This window comes from Gadus macrocephalus, chromosome 3, assembly GCF_031168955.1.
Source record: "Gadus macrocephalus chromosome 3, ASM3116895v1".
Classification (NCBI taxonomy): Eukaryota; Metazoa; Chordata; class Actinopteri; order Gadiformes; family Gadidae; genus Gadus; species Gadus macrocephalus.
The window spans coordinates 17,815,210-17,829,077 of NC_082384.1; the positions used below are offsets into that span (position 1 = coordinate 17,815,210).

The 13,868-nt window shown below is 46.0% G+C and overlaps 1 protein-coding gene across 3 annotated transcripts in view; it reads left to right on the top strand.

The window, feature by feature from the left end:
- sorbs2a (sorbin and SH3 domain containing 2a) overlaps positions 1–13,868 on the top strand; it is a 49,805-nt gene that overhangs the window by 14,080 nt on the left and 21,857 nt on the right. Inside the window, exons 2-10 of one of the 3 annotated variants that reach the window (XM_060047711.1) lie at positions 1,920–1,975; positions 3,593–3,682; positions 5,143–5,169; positions 5,322–5,446; positions 8,357–8,875; positions 9,833–9,959; positions 10,543–10,721; positions 12,549–12,615; positions 13,663–13,713. In XM_060047711.1, coding sequence (XP_059903694.1) covers positions 1,920–1,975; positions 3,593–3,682; positions 5,143–5,169; positions 5,322–5,446; positions 8,357–8,875; positions 9,833–9,959; positions 10,543–10,721; positions 12,549–12,615; positions 13,663–13,713 — 1,241 coding nt within the window. Of the gene's footprint in view, positions 1–1,919; positions 1,976–3,592; positions 3,683–5,142; positions 5,170–5,321; positions 5,447–7,166; positions 7,866–8,356; positions 8,876–9,832; positions 9,960–10,542; positions 10,722–12,548; positions 12,616–13,662; positions 13,714–13,868 lie in introns of all 3 variants that reach the window. The other 2 variants (XM_060047713.1, XM_060047712.1) reach the window with 2 other exon arrangements.

The window sequence follows — 13,868 nt, forward strand, 5'->3', positions numbered from 1 at the left end:
CCTGCGCCATATACCTGACTTCAAATTGTATTTTGGTCCTGACAACTATAGTTTAAACTGCTATAGACGTGCTTCCTACGTCTTTAAACACGACTTCCATTTGGTTTTGGTCCTGACAACAACGATCTTCTAAACAGCTAGAGATGTGATTCTTACATCTTTCCTACGTGTTTCACTGTCCAAACGGCTACAGACCTGCTTCCTTCCCCTAGGCCTGACTTTCGATCGATCAATCGATCCGTCATTCAAAACTGATTTAGGTGCCTTGTATCCTCAGCCCTCTACCAGCCTTACATCAGCAGCCCTTCAGGTTCACTGAAATATCAGCTTGTACTACACGGCTCATTGAAATCCATCATTTGGGTTTTTTCCTTGGAAATTATTAAAATCAATCATTTGTGTCATTTGCTTTGGCCCGGCCCCCCAGGAAAGAATTCCATTCTAATCATACAAGTAGTCTTGTAAGCATGTTGAACCACACCGCCATGAAATGCCATTCATCTGGTGGCAGCCGCCCCTTGTGCGTGTAGGAAAGGCATTTTCGTTGCACTTATTGTTAAAGAGGTTTATGTTTAGCTTAGCCGTGGTAAGCCTTGGTAATTGATAGCAATTAGCAGGGCACCCAGAGGAAATCTACTCTGAGGTTTGCAGCTGTCTCCGGTGAAGAATTGCTGTTGACACACTCGTAGACTTATTTTTTAATACGCTGACAAAAGCAGGGCATTTGTTGAACTTCCTTGCACACAATAAGGAGGAGGCCTTTGTGTGCACGAGGCCTTTGGGTGCACCATGCCTTTGTAGACTTTAATTACACAAATACAGACACGACTGAGACATTAGTGCAATACTGAGAGCATCACAAAATGTTATTCAAGCATAACATTGGATATTAGATTAGGTATTTAAGCTTCTGCTTGTAAATGGATATACTCCAACTACTGCAATAAACATTCACTACCCCGTACATTTCATGCATGCCCATTTGGTCAACGTACCTAACTACTTTGGTATGTTTGATTGTCTGGTTTGATGAGGCCGACAAATATGAATAAATGAAATAAAAGTGGTTGAAGGCTAACAATTCATTTTTGATGAGCATTTAAAAAAAGAAATCTGCCCTCGTAACAGCAACATATGTTTGAATTACATTCACACCTTAATGATGACGGATAGGCCAATCACATAATGCTGACAGCGTTATGCGAATGACGACTAAACCGCCAAGCAGTGTGCACATCCTCATCGTCCCGTCCGAATCCCCTGCTCTTCCCGCCAGCTCATGGCAGCAGCAGGTGGCCCTGCATGTGAAGCAGCAAGGTTCAACATTTGCTGCAGTTATTTCCATACCAGACATGCATGAGCAACCACAGCCGCTACAGCACTACGACCCTGCCGTGCGCATTAAGTCCCTGCATGACCCAAATTGCACATGTGTGAACATGTGAAGTGTGCGTGTGGCGTGTGTGTGTTTGTGTGTGCGTGTGTGTATGTGTTTGTGTGTTACCTTCAGAAGATTCCATATCATCTATATCAATCATACCCACCCTCCAGCGCAACAGTTCCAAGAAGCGGTTGCATATATCACCGATGCAGCCGACAGACCACGCTATCTGGTTGAAGTTATGTGGACGCGTGGAGCCCTGCAGGCTCCATTATGTGCCATTTCCTCGCAGGGAAAGCAGAGACCGTAATAACATTGGATGGTTCTCTTTGCTTGATCGTGTCACATTCAAACGATGATGTCTTCTTAACCAGCGATATGCTGCTGAATACCGCTTGCGTTAGTTCTGGTCCCTTATCATTATTCTTATCTCATAGTCTCCGCTTGGCAATGATCAGACTACTGAACACTGATAGTTTTATTGACTTGTTGATTAATTGAGTTTGCATAACGATTTATTGTTTATTCTCTTCCACAGAAAAGTGTGTCCATCTACTTTGAATCTGCAAGAAGTGTCCCTCACAATGAATACAGGTATAACACGCACACGCACTCGCACGCGCGCACGGCTGTGGGTCCATGGCTTTGTTTGATAGGAAAGTTTTACAACATTCCCCCTTCCGTCATTTGCCCAATTTACCGGTGCAATCATGTTTGTTTCCTTTCGAATACACCCGCTGTGCTGCAAACCACTATGGCTATAACTCTCTTTCATCAATAACTCTAATCCAAACTCTTGTGTCACATTTTTCTGGCACATAAAGACACTTTAACACAAAATTAACCACTAAAACAAAGTAAGTGACTGAAGAACCATATCATCGCTGTAAAAACCCTATTGTGGTTGTCACTCTAGATTTCAACAACTTAGAATTCAGTTGATGAAGGTGTGTTTCCCCATCTGTCCTTGGCCTCGCTTGGCGGTCAGCCCAAACAGGAGTGCATATTAAGGCTCATGTTGACAGGTCGCAGCTTTTATGTTCACACCACTGTCAAGTCGCCAATAATAACCTTGCTTAATGTGGTTGCAGGCTTTGAACCTCAACTTACAGCTCCCCCACGCGCTCGGCTATAAACTTCAGGTTAAAGTACACTACCGCTGGAAATATGTCATGTTGTTGGCTGACGGATAACGATCAAGATTGTTACAATATCATTGTTGTTGAAGGAAATAAATGGAATAACAGATGGCAACTGCATTGCAATGCAGGTCAACATGCCAACGTGGCCAAGTATTCAGATAATCCTGCAATCTAAAAACATACAAAAGGATGTGTTGACAAGGCACAGCGATACAATAGGCCTATTGCAATGTGCCATGCCTCTACTTTCCCTCATGTTTCTCTTAACAAAAGCCTTGAGGCACTTTGGGACGGCATGGTAGTTTTATAGCTCTGAAAACAGCACATTGTCAGCGACACAATCAAGGAAGATAATCTCGTGTTTCAAGCTATTTAACACTCATTTCCCAAAGCTAATAGTCTTTTGTCTGTTAGTGGTACAGTGTTTCACATTCCTAAGCTATTAATGGTTGAAGGCATTTTCTTTTAAATAAGAAAAGAATGTGGGTCAAATGTCATAGCATCAAATTAAGAAACAATTCTAGATCTGCTCTGAATGGAAGGTCAGGAAGCGGCACTCTTCTCTGTAGCCAAATTTAGGCTAATATTTCTGCCCAATATACTCATAAACAATAGCCTAACTAAATTGCATCCAACCGTAGACGTCTCACACTTCAAATGATACCAATGGATTAAGAATGTCTAGAAGAGTATCCCGCTAGAACATTGAAAAGCAGATAAAGAACAGTGTGACCAATGAAGCTCTATTGTTGGCATAACGAAAGTAGACTGTATATAATAATTAATAATGATTTCAATTTTGCGTAATTTTACATATATTTTACACATACTAGACAAAACAAAGATAACATAGTTTGCCTTCTATTCATTCTTATCCACAACATTTCAATTCATCTAAAACTCTCATCCCCCAATGCAACAATTTCAGAGTTGTAATGCATGTGCTTTGCGTCTTTCTTTTTTGCGTGTATTTTGTGTGTGTGTGTGTGTGCGGGCTTGTACGTATGTGTGTGTGTGCCCACGTGCGTGTGTGCGCTCTTACATGCATGTGCACGCCTGCTTCTCCCAGATAGCGGAGGATCATGCACACGCCGCACCGCCATGTCACTCACTCTCAGCCCTATGAAGAGGGTCCAGAGCTCTCCCAATCTCGCCACAGGTACTGACACTCACTGACGTCATGACCCAAAAAACTAGGTTAAACGTTGAGAATAGCGCTAGTGGTCGAACCATGAGGTAAGTCGGAGAGAACAGCATTTCACTTGGTTCTCCTATCTTCCTCAATATGTGGTTTTGCGCATTAATATTGTAGTAGATACTCTACTTCTTATTTGTTATTCTACCTTGCCCCAGTGCATCATGGTCCACCTACTGACGGCCTCTCTCAGCAAACCCCCCCTGACGTTGGTCCCTCAATCGTGCTTTAAGCATATTGTGGTTCATTTCCTCATGCATCATCACACATGAGTATTGACTTTGTTGGATGCATGAAGAAATGTACTTAACTCTTGACTCTTCGAGGCAGATCTCCAATGTAATCAAATGAATATTATAGTGCGTAGTACGTCTGTATGAATAATTGCAGTGCATTGCATACATGTGGGATGGTTAAAATAAGAATTTAGTTGAATGTTGGCTTAGTGCCGTGATGACCAGCTCTGACTGTTTTGGAAACGATTGACTTTCAGCGGTGGAAAAAGTTTCTTTCTCCGTTATAATAAATAGGAGGTTTTATACCCACTGGATCTAATCGGTTGTTGACATTGTAGCTGTACCAAAGTGAATGTCAAGTAAATATTCGCGTTTGCCAAAAGGGGGAACTATAAATATGAGTTTTCACTGCTAAAGGGACCCGTATACTAAACTAATTAAAAAGTTGAAGTTAAACCATGTTTTTGATCTTATTTCTGCCGGTATTCATATAAAGAGCATGAGTCATTTTTCATTGATACATTTCAAGCTCTTACCTGCTTTACTCTTCCTCCTTTCCATCGATGTATCCAAAGGCTGTTGTGAGCCAAACCATTAAAACCATTAAACCATTAGGAAACCATATACACAGAGCATTAGAGTCTGTAAGCTGGTATAGCTTTCAGGCTTAGCAAAGGTTATCTCAGGGCTTTCCACTGAAGTAGTCCCTGTATCTGTCTTCAAACCCCACTCCCCTCATAAACCCCTTAACGAAGGGGCTACCCTCAATCTTCGGAATACTTATCTTAGGGCTTACTTATGACTTGCACTTATCACTCTACTTCTCTGTAGAGTAGGTGGCTGAACGTGGCTGGATGTTTATGCATCTAGATGTCCCTGTGCACCAAGTGGCAATAAATAGACATTGAAATGTTTAATTTTATAGGTTTAAGAGTTTGTTGTAAATCATTCAGCTTTTTGCAAACACTTTCTTTCTCTCCAAGTCTGACATAGTATGAGCATTGATGAAATGTTAATTAGAAATACAGAGATTTTTTCTAAAGTGTTCTTTATTATGTCTGGAAAGAATAGTTCTGGGAAAGACCTGTAATACATACGAAAGATACGGAAAATGTGCAGGAACCTTGATTTGGATGAACCTGTGCATTGATCATTCTGAAGTTTTCCTTTTATCATTTCTACCCCAAGGTTGTGAATCTAACTCACCAGATTCAGGTAATTAACCCTCTACCAACCCAACCACCACAATGTACACCGTTACCACTCTATTCTATTTTCACTGCGTGTTTACTGCGGTCCAATCCCATTGTGAATGAGAAACCTGCGCCGTGTCGTGTGTATCATCGAAGACTGCTGTGTGTGTCCAGATGCATGGCGGTCGCAGAGTGCCATTGACGGCTTCAGGAACGGAGACGCCAATAGCTCCTCGCTGGCGGCTAAAGGCTTCCGTAGTGTGAGGCCCAACCTGCAGGACAAGAAGACACTCTCACAGGTAAAGGAGGTGCCCCTCTTATCTTCTCTGCTTTTCACTTCCCAAGTCTTCTCTTATTTCTCCTTTCTCCACCCTCTCATAGGTAAAGGTGGTGCCTCTCTTCTTTTATCTGCTATACTTTTCTCCTCTCAAGTCATCTCTTCTTGTTTCTCCTTCTTTCTTCTCTCTCATTTCTGGCTCATTCTTCACCCTCTCATAGGTTAAGGATTAGGGATGTGAATAACTCAAAATGTTCATGGTCGAATAATCCGTGGGTGGTATGAACGACTAATCGATTATTCGATGTGTGCCGACATTCACTAAGGCAGCAATGGATCATCGGCAAGAAATCACTTAATATCTTAAACGCAAAAATCATAACTTTAACCGTGAAAAATCGAATTTATACTGGTATTAATTGGGGATGTGCATTTCAGGCATAAATACTATTCAATATTTGCTGAGAAGTATTTGCATAATATTCAAAAATCTGTAAATCAAGAACCCCGCATGCACGCACACACGCACCTCGTATACACACACACACAATGGCAGGGAGTGGCTTTTAGGATTTGTAAGAAATCAATCTTTTCATTTCAACACCTGCGCCATCAACATTCAACATTAAAATTATTTAAATGTGGGCCTAGGCAGATAGGCCTACATGCGCCGAAAACAGATCACTATTTATTTTACTGAACACAGCCTGCATGACGGTGAACTAAACACGTCTTAAGCATATGGAAACTCTGGCCCAAAATATTACTCCACACGGTGTGTCTTTTTACAATTTATTTGTTACCAGCATCCGTAGTGTTGATCAGCATAGAAACGTCGCTTAGCAACCGAGGACGCTGGGGTTGATAAGTGACGTGATACGAGTGATACGACAGAAAAAAAAAAATCGACTTTCCTTGACAGCAGTCATTATATGCTTAGCAACGGTGAATTATCCAAAAATTATTCACCACTGGAAGTTGTGAAGGCCCATGCAAGTGAACGGAGCTTTCAACAGCATTGAGAAGAGCCGTGTAATAAATAACGATAGTCACATTCATTATTCGATTTTCTACGTGACTGCGACTATTCGACGATCGTTGCCCATCCCTATTAAGGATGTGCCCCTCTTCTCTTCTCTACTAATCTCTTCACTAAACTTCCAGTTAATCCATGTTTCTTTGTCTCGCACTATCGTTCTCTCTCTCTAACTCAGTCTCTCTTTCTCTGTCTCTGTCTCGTTATCTCTCTGTCTCAATCTCTGTCTCTCTCTCTCATGCACTTATTCGGTCTTTCAGGAAACCTATCTTCATTGCTTTGATGTTCATGCTTCTTTAACTCTTATAATCATCATACATTGTTGACAGATTATGTGATAAACTCGAACTGTTTATAATTAACTTGTACTGTGTGAGTTTAGAATGAATCATTTTCCTGTTTTGTCCTTGCAATTGCCATTTTTTCCCCCCGGTCTCCGTCATTATGCCATGCTGTTTATTATTTATAAAAGTGTTTGCTTTCTAACTGACTGTTGAAAGGCTAATGAAAATATTCGTTTTTGTGGTGCATGTTAACTTGTACTGTTTATGAGCATTTGTGGCTTCCAAAATTCCTTTGAACAAACTTTTTTGCACAGGGAATAAACTGTACTCCTATGTAACCTAAAGGAAACCAAAATAATTTCTTCATAACGGTGCGCTTTGTTTTGAACTTTTCAATTGCATGTTCCTCATTGACAAACCAGGCCTCCACCGCGATGCCGTTCCCGCCCCCCAGGAGGGACAGTTTCCTCCTGTCCCCCACCGGCACTAACCCCCCCACGTACAGCTCCCTGCAGGCCCTGGATGCTAGTTTGAATCCCCATACCTTTGCACCATATCATAATGAGGGTGAGGCATGGAAAGAGTCCTACACCTTGCTGAGCCAATCTTCTCACTCCTTCTCCGAGTCTTGCAGAACAACCTCCACCTCTTTCACTCCAGATGTCCCCCCACAGGCTAATCAAGGCTTAGGATGTGTCTCAAACGATATGGGCAGTAGCACCACCGCCACAGCTAACGCCCAGGCTCAAGAGCGAAAGGTGTCTTCCCTCAAGCTGACCCCCGTCACCATCCCTGACCCTCCAGCTCACCTCCACCACCCCGAACCCCACCCTCAGCCCCCCAAACCCCAGAGCCTGGCTTCCCCTTCCTCCGCATCCCCTCCACCACCGCCCCCCCGTAGAGATTCCAGCATCCAACCCCAAGCCGCGACGCAGAGGGCTTCGCCGTCCCGTCCGCTCCGCGGGACCCCCAAGGCCACCTCGGGACCCCAGGTGGGGTCCAAGGGGTCAGGTCGGGCGTCGGTTCCGACCCCGCCGCTGGGTCCTCCTCCGGGCCGGGCGGCTGAAAGCAGGGACTGCGCCCCGGCCGTTCCTCCGCGGCCCTCGCCGGCCAAACTGTTGGTACAGAACCGAGCTCCTGAACCCCAAATCCAAATAGGAAACTGTACATTCTTACGGCTGTGCTGCTTGTCGATGTGTGTATTTGTGTGTACTCAACCACTTTATCCAAACTAACTGAAGATGTGTGGATGTGTGTGTGTGTGAGATCTGGTGAGGTAAAAGTGTTTCTTTTAACACTTTGCACACATCGATGCACTGGTTACTAATCGATGCACTAGTTATTAGTTTGACACTAATCGATGCTTTTCTGTTCCCGGAGATGAGCATTTTGTGTATAGGTTTGGACGGAGCACACGAGGGGGCTTTAAACATCAATAATAAAGACCATGATGCTTTATTTACTCCCACAACAGGGTGTAGCTTCTGTCCAACCTCACCCGGGTACCTCCCATCAATCTCTATTGTATGGCCAGAAAGATCACTGAACACACTGTCCATTTCCCTCCCACCCCCCAAACCCCACCCTGACCCCTCTCCCTCCCCACAACCAGGGCCTGTACCCCCCTGACCTTCCTGCGGCATGGCGCCCCCCTTACCACCGCCACAGCCACAGCTCAGACTCCCTCCACTACCAGTCGGGCCTGCTCTTCCCCATAGCCCTCTCCCCCATGCCGTACACACCATCCCGGGCTGGCAGCACCACCCCCCTCCTCTCCTACACCACGCTAGCTCCTACCGCCGCCGTTAGCATTGGAGGAGCGGGTGTCGGAGGCGCCGGTGGTGGCACCGGTGGCGATGGTGGTCGTGGCCGCTTCCCGTCCCCGTCAGTCTCTCCGGTGACGGTGTCGGCCCTCAGCCAGTACTCGTCCACGTCCACGGCGGGACTGTTGGAGGAGCTGCAGATCTGTGGCCTGGACAGCCCCAGCGTCTCCCCTACACCCTCCTCCTCCACCCTCAGCCACCTGTCTGCCTACATGACCTCCACCACCAGCTCCGCCGCCGCCTCCGTCGCCACGGACGACACGCTAACCGCCACCGCCGCCTGTACTGTGGTTCCCGCTGTGGCTAATGTAATTATGACCCCTGCTGTAACCCACGTCACCACCACCACCAACCCCCTGACCGCCTGCCCAAAATCGCCGCCGTTACCCTCCTGCTTCGTGGTTAGAACTCGTCACCCTCTACCGCTCCCACACCCTACTCCCTTCCCGAAAAGTGGTGTCACTACTGGTTGTTTACCCTGAACTAACTGCCAACGACACCCGCTCCCCCAGCCTACTCCCTTCCCAAAAGGTGGTGCCTCTACCGGTTGTTTACCCTACACTAACTGTCAGCTCTAACCTACTTGCAGCTTCATGCCGCTGAGGACCCTTGTCAACAAAATATGCATCACAATGTCTTTGTTCCCTCCTATTGTCGGCATAATGGACTATTACGTTTCCCTTTTGAAATTCCCCCTCTCATCTTCTTTGTCTTTTAAAATGGGAAATCTTTTGTCTGCCTCTTGTGTTCTCTGTTGTTTGATTATACTGTTAACGATACCCAACTCACTTGGCTGAGTGTAGTTATTTACCCTGGGAAGACGTTCATCCCCTACACAAACCAAAACACATCTCACTTTAACGAGATGTTTTGTGATTCTCCTAATTGCTGTCTGGGTGATGCTGACGCTGGTTTCTACTTTTGTGTCGGAGTCTACGGTCCGTCTTTCACTTTCTCCCTCCCCTTAACCTGACATCACACTGTACTCATCTCATGTTCAATGTTTCCAGATTCAGCATTACTTTCTCCACCTTCTAATGACACACGATATCACTTCTCCTGACCGTGTTTGTATTTCTTCTCTACTGTTCCATCTCTAACCTATTAACTTTGATTTCCTTTCCCTATGTTTTTAATATAACAAACTCTAAAGGACCTGGATCTTTTTCCTATCACATGATCAGCTGTACAGTTAATGTAACCCTAAACCTGCCTATCCCTACAATACACCTGATTGTCTGTGACGGTTCTCGTGACCCCCCCAGGGCCAGGTCCTCTCTCAGGCCATGAATGGAAGCACAGGCCCCCCCCAGAGGCCCCTCTCCCCCCCTGCCTACCCTCCTCCCCCAGCCTCCCTCCACATGGGGCTCCACAGGCAGAGCAGGAGTTCAGGTGAAGGCACGCACCAACACACACACTCAACGTCCTCATTGTTGGTATTTTGGCTTTGTTCAGGCTGACCACACCCTACTGGGATTGTGATGGTTGGTTACCAGTATCTGTTATCCACAACACCATGTGCAACAGCAGGGTAATATTGCGTACGATTGTACACAATCTGACAATATTGGACTGTGTTGGACTCCAAACACAGTATTTATTGAGCAAACTACTAACTGCATGGACATAACACAAATTACTATTTAAGTCCTCTTATCTAATGGCTAAGCATTACAGTTGTGGAGAAAACAATGGGAATGCAAATTAATACAGCTTCATATAGGTTTCTCGTTACTCTGACAGCATGTGGTTCGATCCTAACACAGGAGTGAGACACTAGGCCTATCATTTAACTTCATATCTCGAGAGAAAAAACTAAAAAACACATCCAATCAGAGATTATACGTATTCACACAGGGCTACACACTCTTAACTAGAAAACGTTGTTGTGTGGCCCTGCGTTCATGCACATTTTAGTCTCACACGCGTGTGTGTGTGTGTGTGTCTGTGCGTGTGCGTGTGTGCGGTGCCACAGAGGGCAGCGAGTGTTACACCCGGGAGACGGTGACGTCGGGCCACTCCAGCGGGCTCTACAGCACGCTGCCCATTGCCCGCTTCTCTGAGGAGGAGAGGAAGGTGTCCCTCATCAAGGCCCCCCACTACGAGGGCATCGGCCCCGTGGACGAGACGGGCATCCCCATCGCCATACGCACGGTGAGGCCCAACATACACTGCTCTGGGTGGAGGAGGGGGTGGTCGGTGAGGCCCAACATACACTGCTCTGGGTGGAGGAGGGGGTGGTCGGTGAGGCCCAACATACACTGCTCTGGGTGGGGGACGGGGTGGTAGGTGAGGCCCAACATACACTGCTCTGGGTGGGGGACGGGGTGGTAGGTGAGGCCCAACATACACTGCTCTGGGTGGGGGACGGGGTGGTAGGTGAGGCCCAACATACACTGCTCTGGGTGGGGGACGGGGTGGTAGGTGAGGCCCAACATACACTGCTCTGGGTGGGGGACGGGGTGGTAGGTGAGGCCCAACATACACTGCTCTGGGTGGAGGAGGGGGTGGTAGGTGAGGCCCAACATACACTGCTCTGGGTGGGGGACGGGTTGGTAGATGAGGCCCACATACACTCCTTCTGATGGGGGGGGTAGTTGGTAGTTGAGGTTAGTAATCTACTCCTCTTAATGGGGTGTGTGGTAGATGATGGACTCAATTTAAACATAAAGGCTTAATGGACTCATCTAAGGTGGAGCAGGTGGGCGTAGGTGCTGTGTGGACGCTTGAGCAGGAATGTGGAGTGTCTGGGCGTTTGGGTCATTAGACACAGTTTTCCCACTTCCTCTGATATGTGAGCAGACCCAGGAGAAAGGGATTATGTTTCACTGTCAACAGCTTTGGACCGGCACATTAAAAAGCCTTTTCCTCTGCACTTTGCCCTCTCGGTGACTTCCCCTCTCTTCATGTACTATATCCCCCCCCTTGTTCCTTCCTTCCCACTCCTTTTGTGGGCTTGTTGTGATTAGCAGTCCATGCATGGTCATTGCTACAATGGTATTGTATGCGGCTCATTCCGCTGTGCATTCTGGTCATTCTGCCTGCCTGTGTGTGTTTGTGTGTGTTTGTGTGTGTGTGTGTGTGTGTGTGTGTGTGTGTGTGTGTGTGTGTGTGTGTGTGTGTGTGTGTGTGTGTGTGTGTGTGTGTGTGTGTGTGTGTGTGTGTGTGTGTGTGTGTGTGTGTGTGTGCGTGCCCCAAGTGGGTGTATGATGTGTGCGGGTGCGTGTGAGTGACCTCTATGTTGACTCCTAAAATTGCTTAACCAATTCCTAAGGAGCAGTTTCTAAAACAGGGTTCTGAAAAGTGTCAAGACAAAACCATCAGGCGGGGCAGTAGAAGCGAGAGAAAGAATTTGGTAAATTAAAAGTTGCCGGGAAGACAACACACACAGATGCTCAGTGTCAGAGTTAGCATTTTTGCGGCTTCTCTGGTGGGTAACCATAGCGAGCGCTGCAGTAATTGGTTGTTCCTGCCGGCCAGCCCAGTGCCATCTGGGGCCATACTGGTCATACAGACTGCCTTTCTCTGCTCTTTAAATGCCTCCCTTTTCTTCCAGTCGAGCGGGAACTGTGTCCGATGTCCTCCCACTGCCAACAGATTAACTTCCCCTTCGTCCAACAGTATTGTTGGATAGTCGATCCTGATTGGCCAATAAATGTCCAAGGGATGGCATTATTTTTCATTAACAGGACTCCTCTGCCTTTTAACAGTTCCCAAATAATGTGTTACAAACCCAACATTGACGACAAAATACAATCATCTACCAGATGGTTGAACACAAAAACAGTATGCTCAAATATTAGCATTTCAGCTGATTAAGCTGATAAAACACCAATAATGTTATAGATGAAAGTAACTAACATCTAGTAATCATTGACCTGTCGTCTAAGTGAAAAGACTGCTCTGGGGTGTCCTGTGTTATCGGACTGACAACATGATGTCAAACAGAAAGTCATGTGACCATGTCTTTGTCCCCTACAGACAGTGGACCGGCCCAAGGACTGGTACAAGACCATGTTCAAGCAGATCCACATGGTCCACAAAGCAGGTAGGACGGAGTGGTTGTGTGTGTAGCACAGAGGAGCAGCCATTCCTATACAGCTCCATAGGCTTATTCCACTCTGCTATGTTGGTTTGTCCTGTTGTTTGGGGGGGGGGGGGGGGGGGGGGGGTTATGCACCACATGTGCTTTCAAGTATGCACTGTATGTACTCAATGTATGTTTAGCCAAGAGTAACCAACTGCTGAATGTATTGTATTGTCATTTTATGGAGGTGTGTATGTTTGTTTGTGTTTGTGTGTGCGTGCGTGACAGCTCTCTTTTGGAGAAGAGGTACATTAGTGCCAAATCTCATTACGCTGGAGAGAGAGGGATAGAGGAAGAGGGAGAGAGAGAAAAAGAGGGAGGGAGAAAAAAAGAGGGAGGGAAAAAAAGGGAGGAGAGGGAGAGAGAAAGAGACAGTGTGATGCAGAGGCGGTGGGTTTGGATGAAATCATATTTAATTGATAGTGAGGTGGCCTGGGAAGCCTGTGGTATTGCTTTAGGCCTCACTAAATCAGATCGTCAATACAACGCTTGTTTGTTCCATTTCGCACACAGCCACTGTCACTCTAGCGCACCGATGTGCTTGCACATTTTGATGCATGCTTGTCTTCAAACGTACGCACGCACACGACTACTTACCGACCTGTGTTTATTTAGTTTGTGTATATCTCGTTACTTCTTAATTGGTGTCTACATAGTTTCCTAGTTGTAGCAGAGTCTTATCTATGTTATGACTCTTTATCTATGTTCTGCGGAAAACTCATGTGGACCAATAGAAGGACAGTGTGGCCTTGTTTTTTGTTATATCTGGATTACTTATGGGCCATTTGAAAATGGGCAAAAATATATAATAATAATACATTTATATATTTGAAGGGTGTTAATGTCAGTAAGAACTGTGAAAATCTTGGTTTAAATCGTTGACGCACTGTGCCATGAACAGGAGTGGTGAGCCCAGCAGATGTGCGTGTAGCCTTGTGGTGTGAGCATGTGTATATTCAGAGGTCTTTTTGTGCAGCTATTGACAGCTGCTGTCTCTTCTTTCCACAGACGACGATTATTCAGATACCTACAACGCCACGTACGCCTTGATAAACAACGGTACAACACTAATGATTGTCCTGAAATGTGTGCCTGTGTGCTCCATCGGGTAAACTATACAAGGCTGTGTTCCAATGCATTTAGCTTCCTTAAAGGTGACACATTCTTCCTTAAAGGCGACCACCAGGTGTGAGTGTGATTAGCCGTTACAAGCC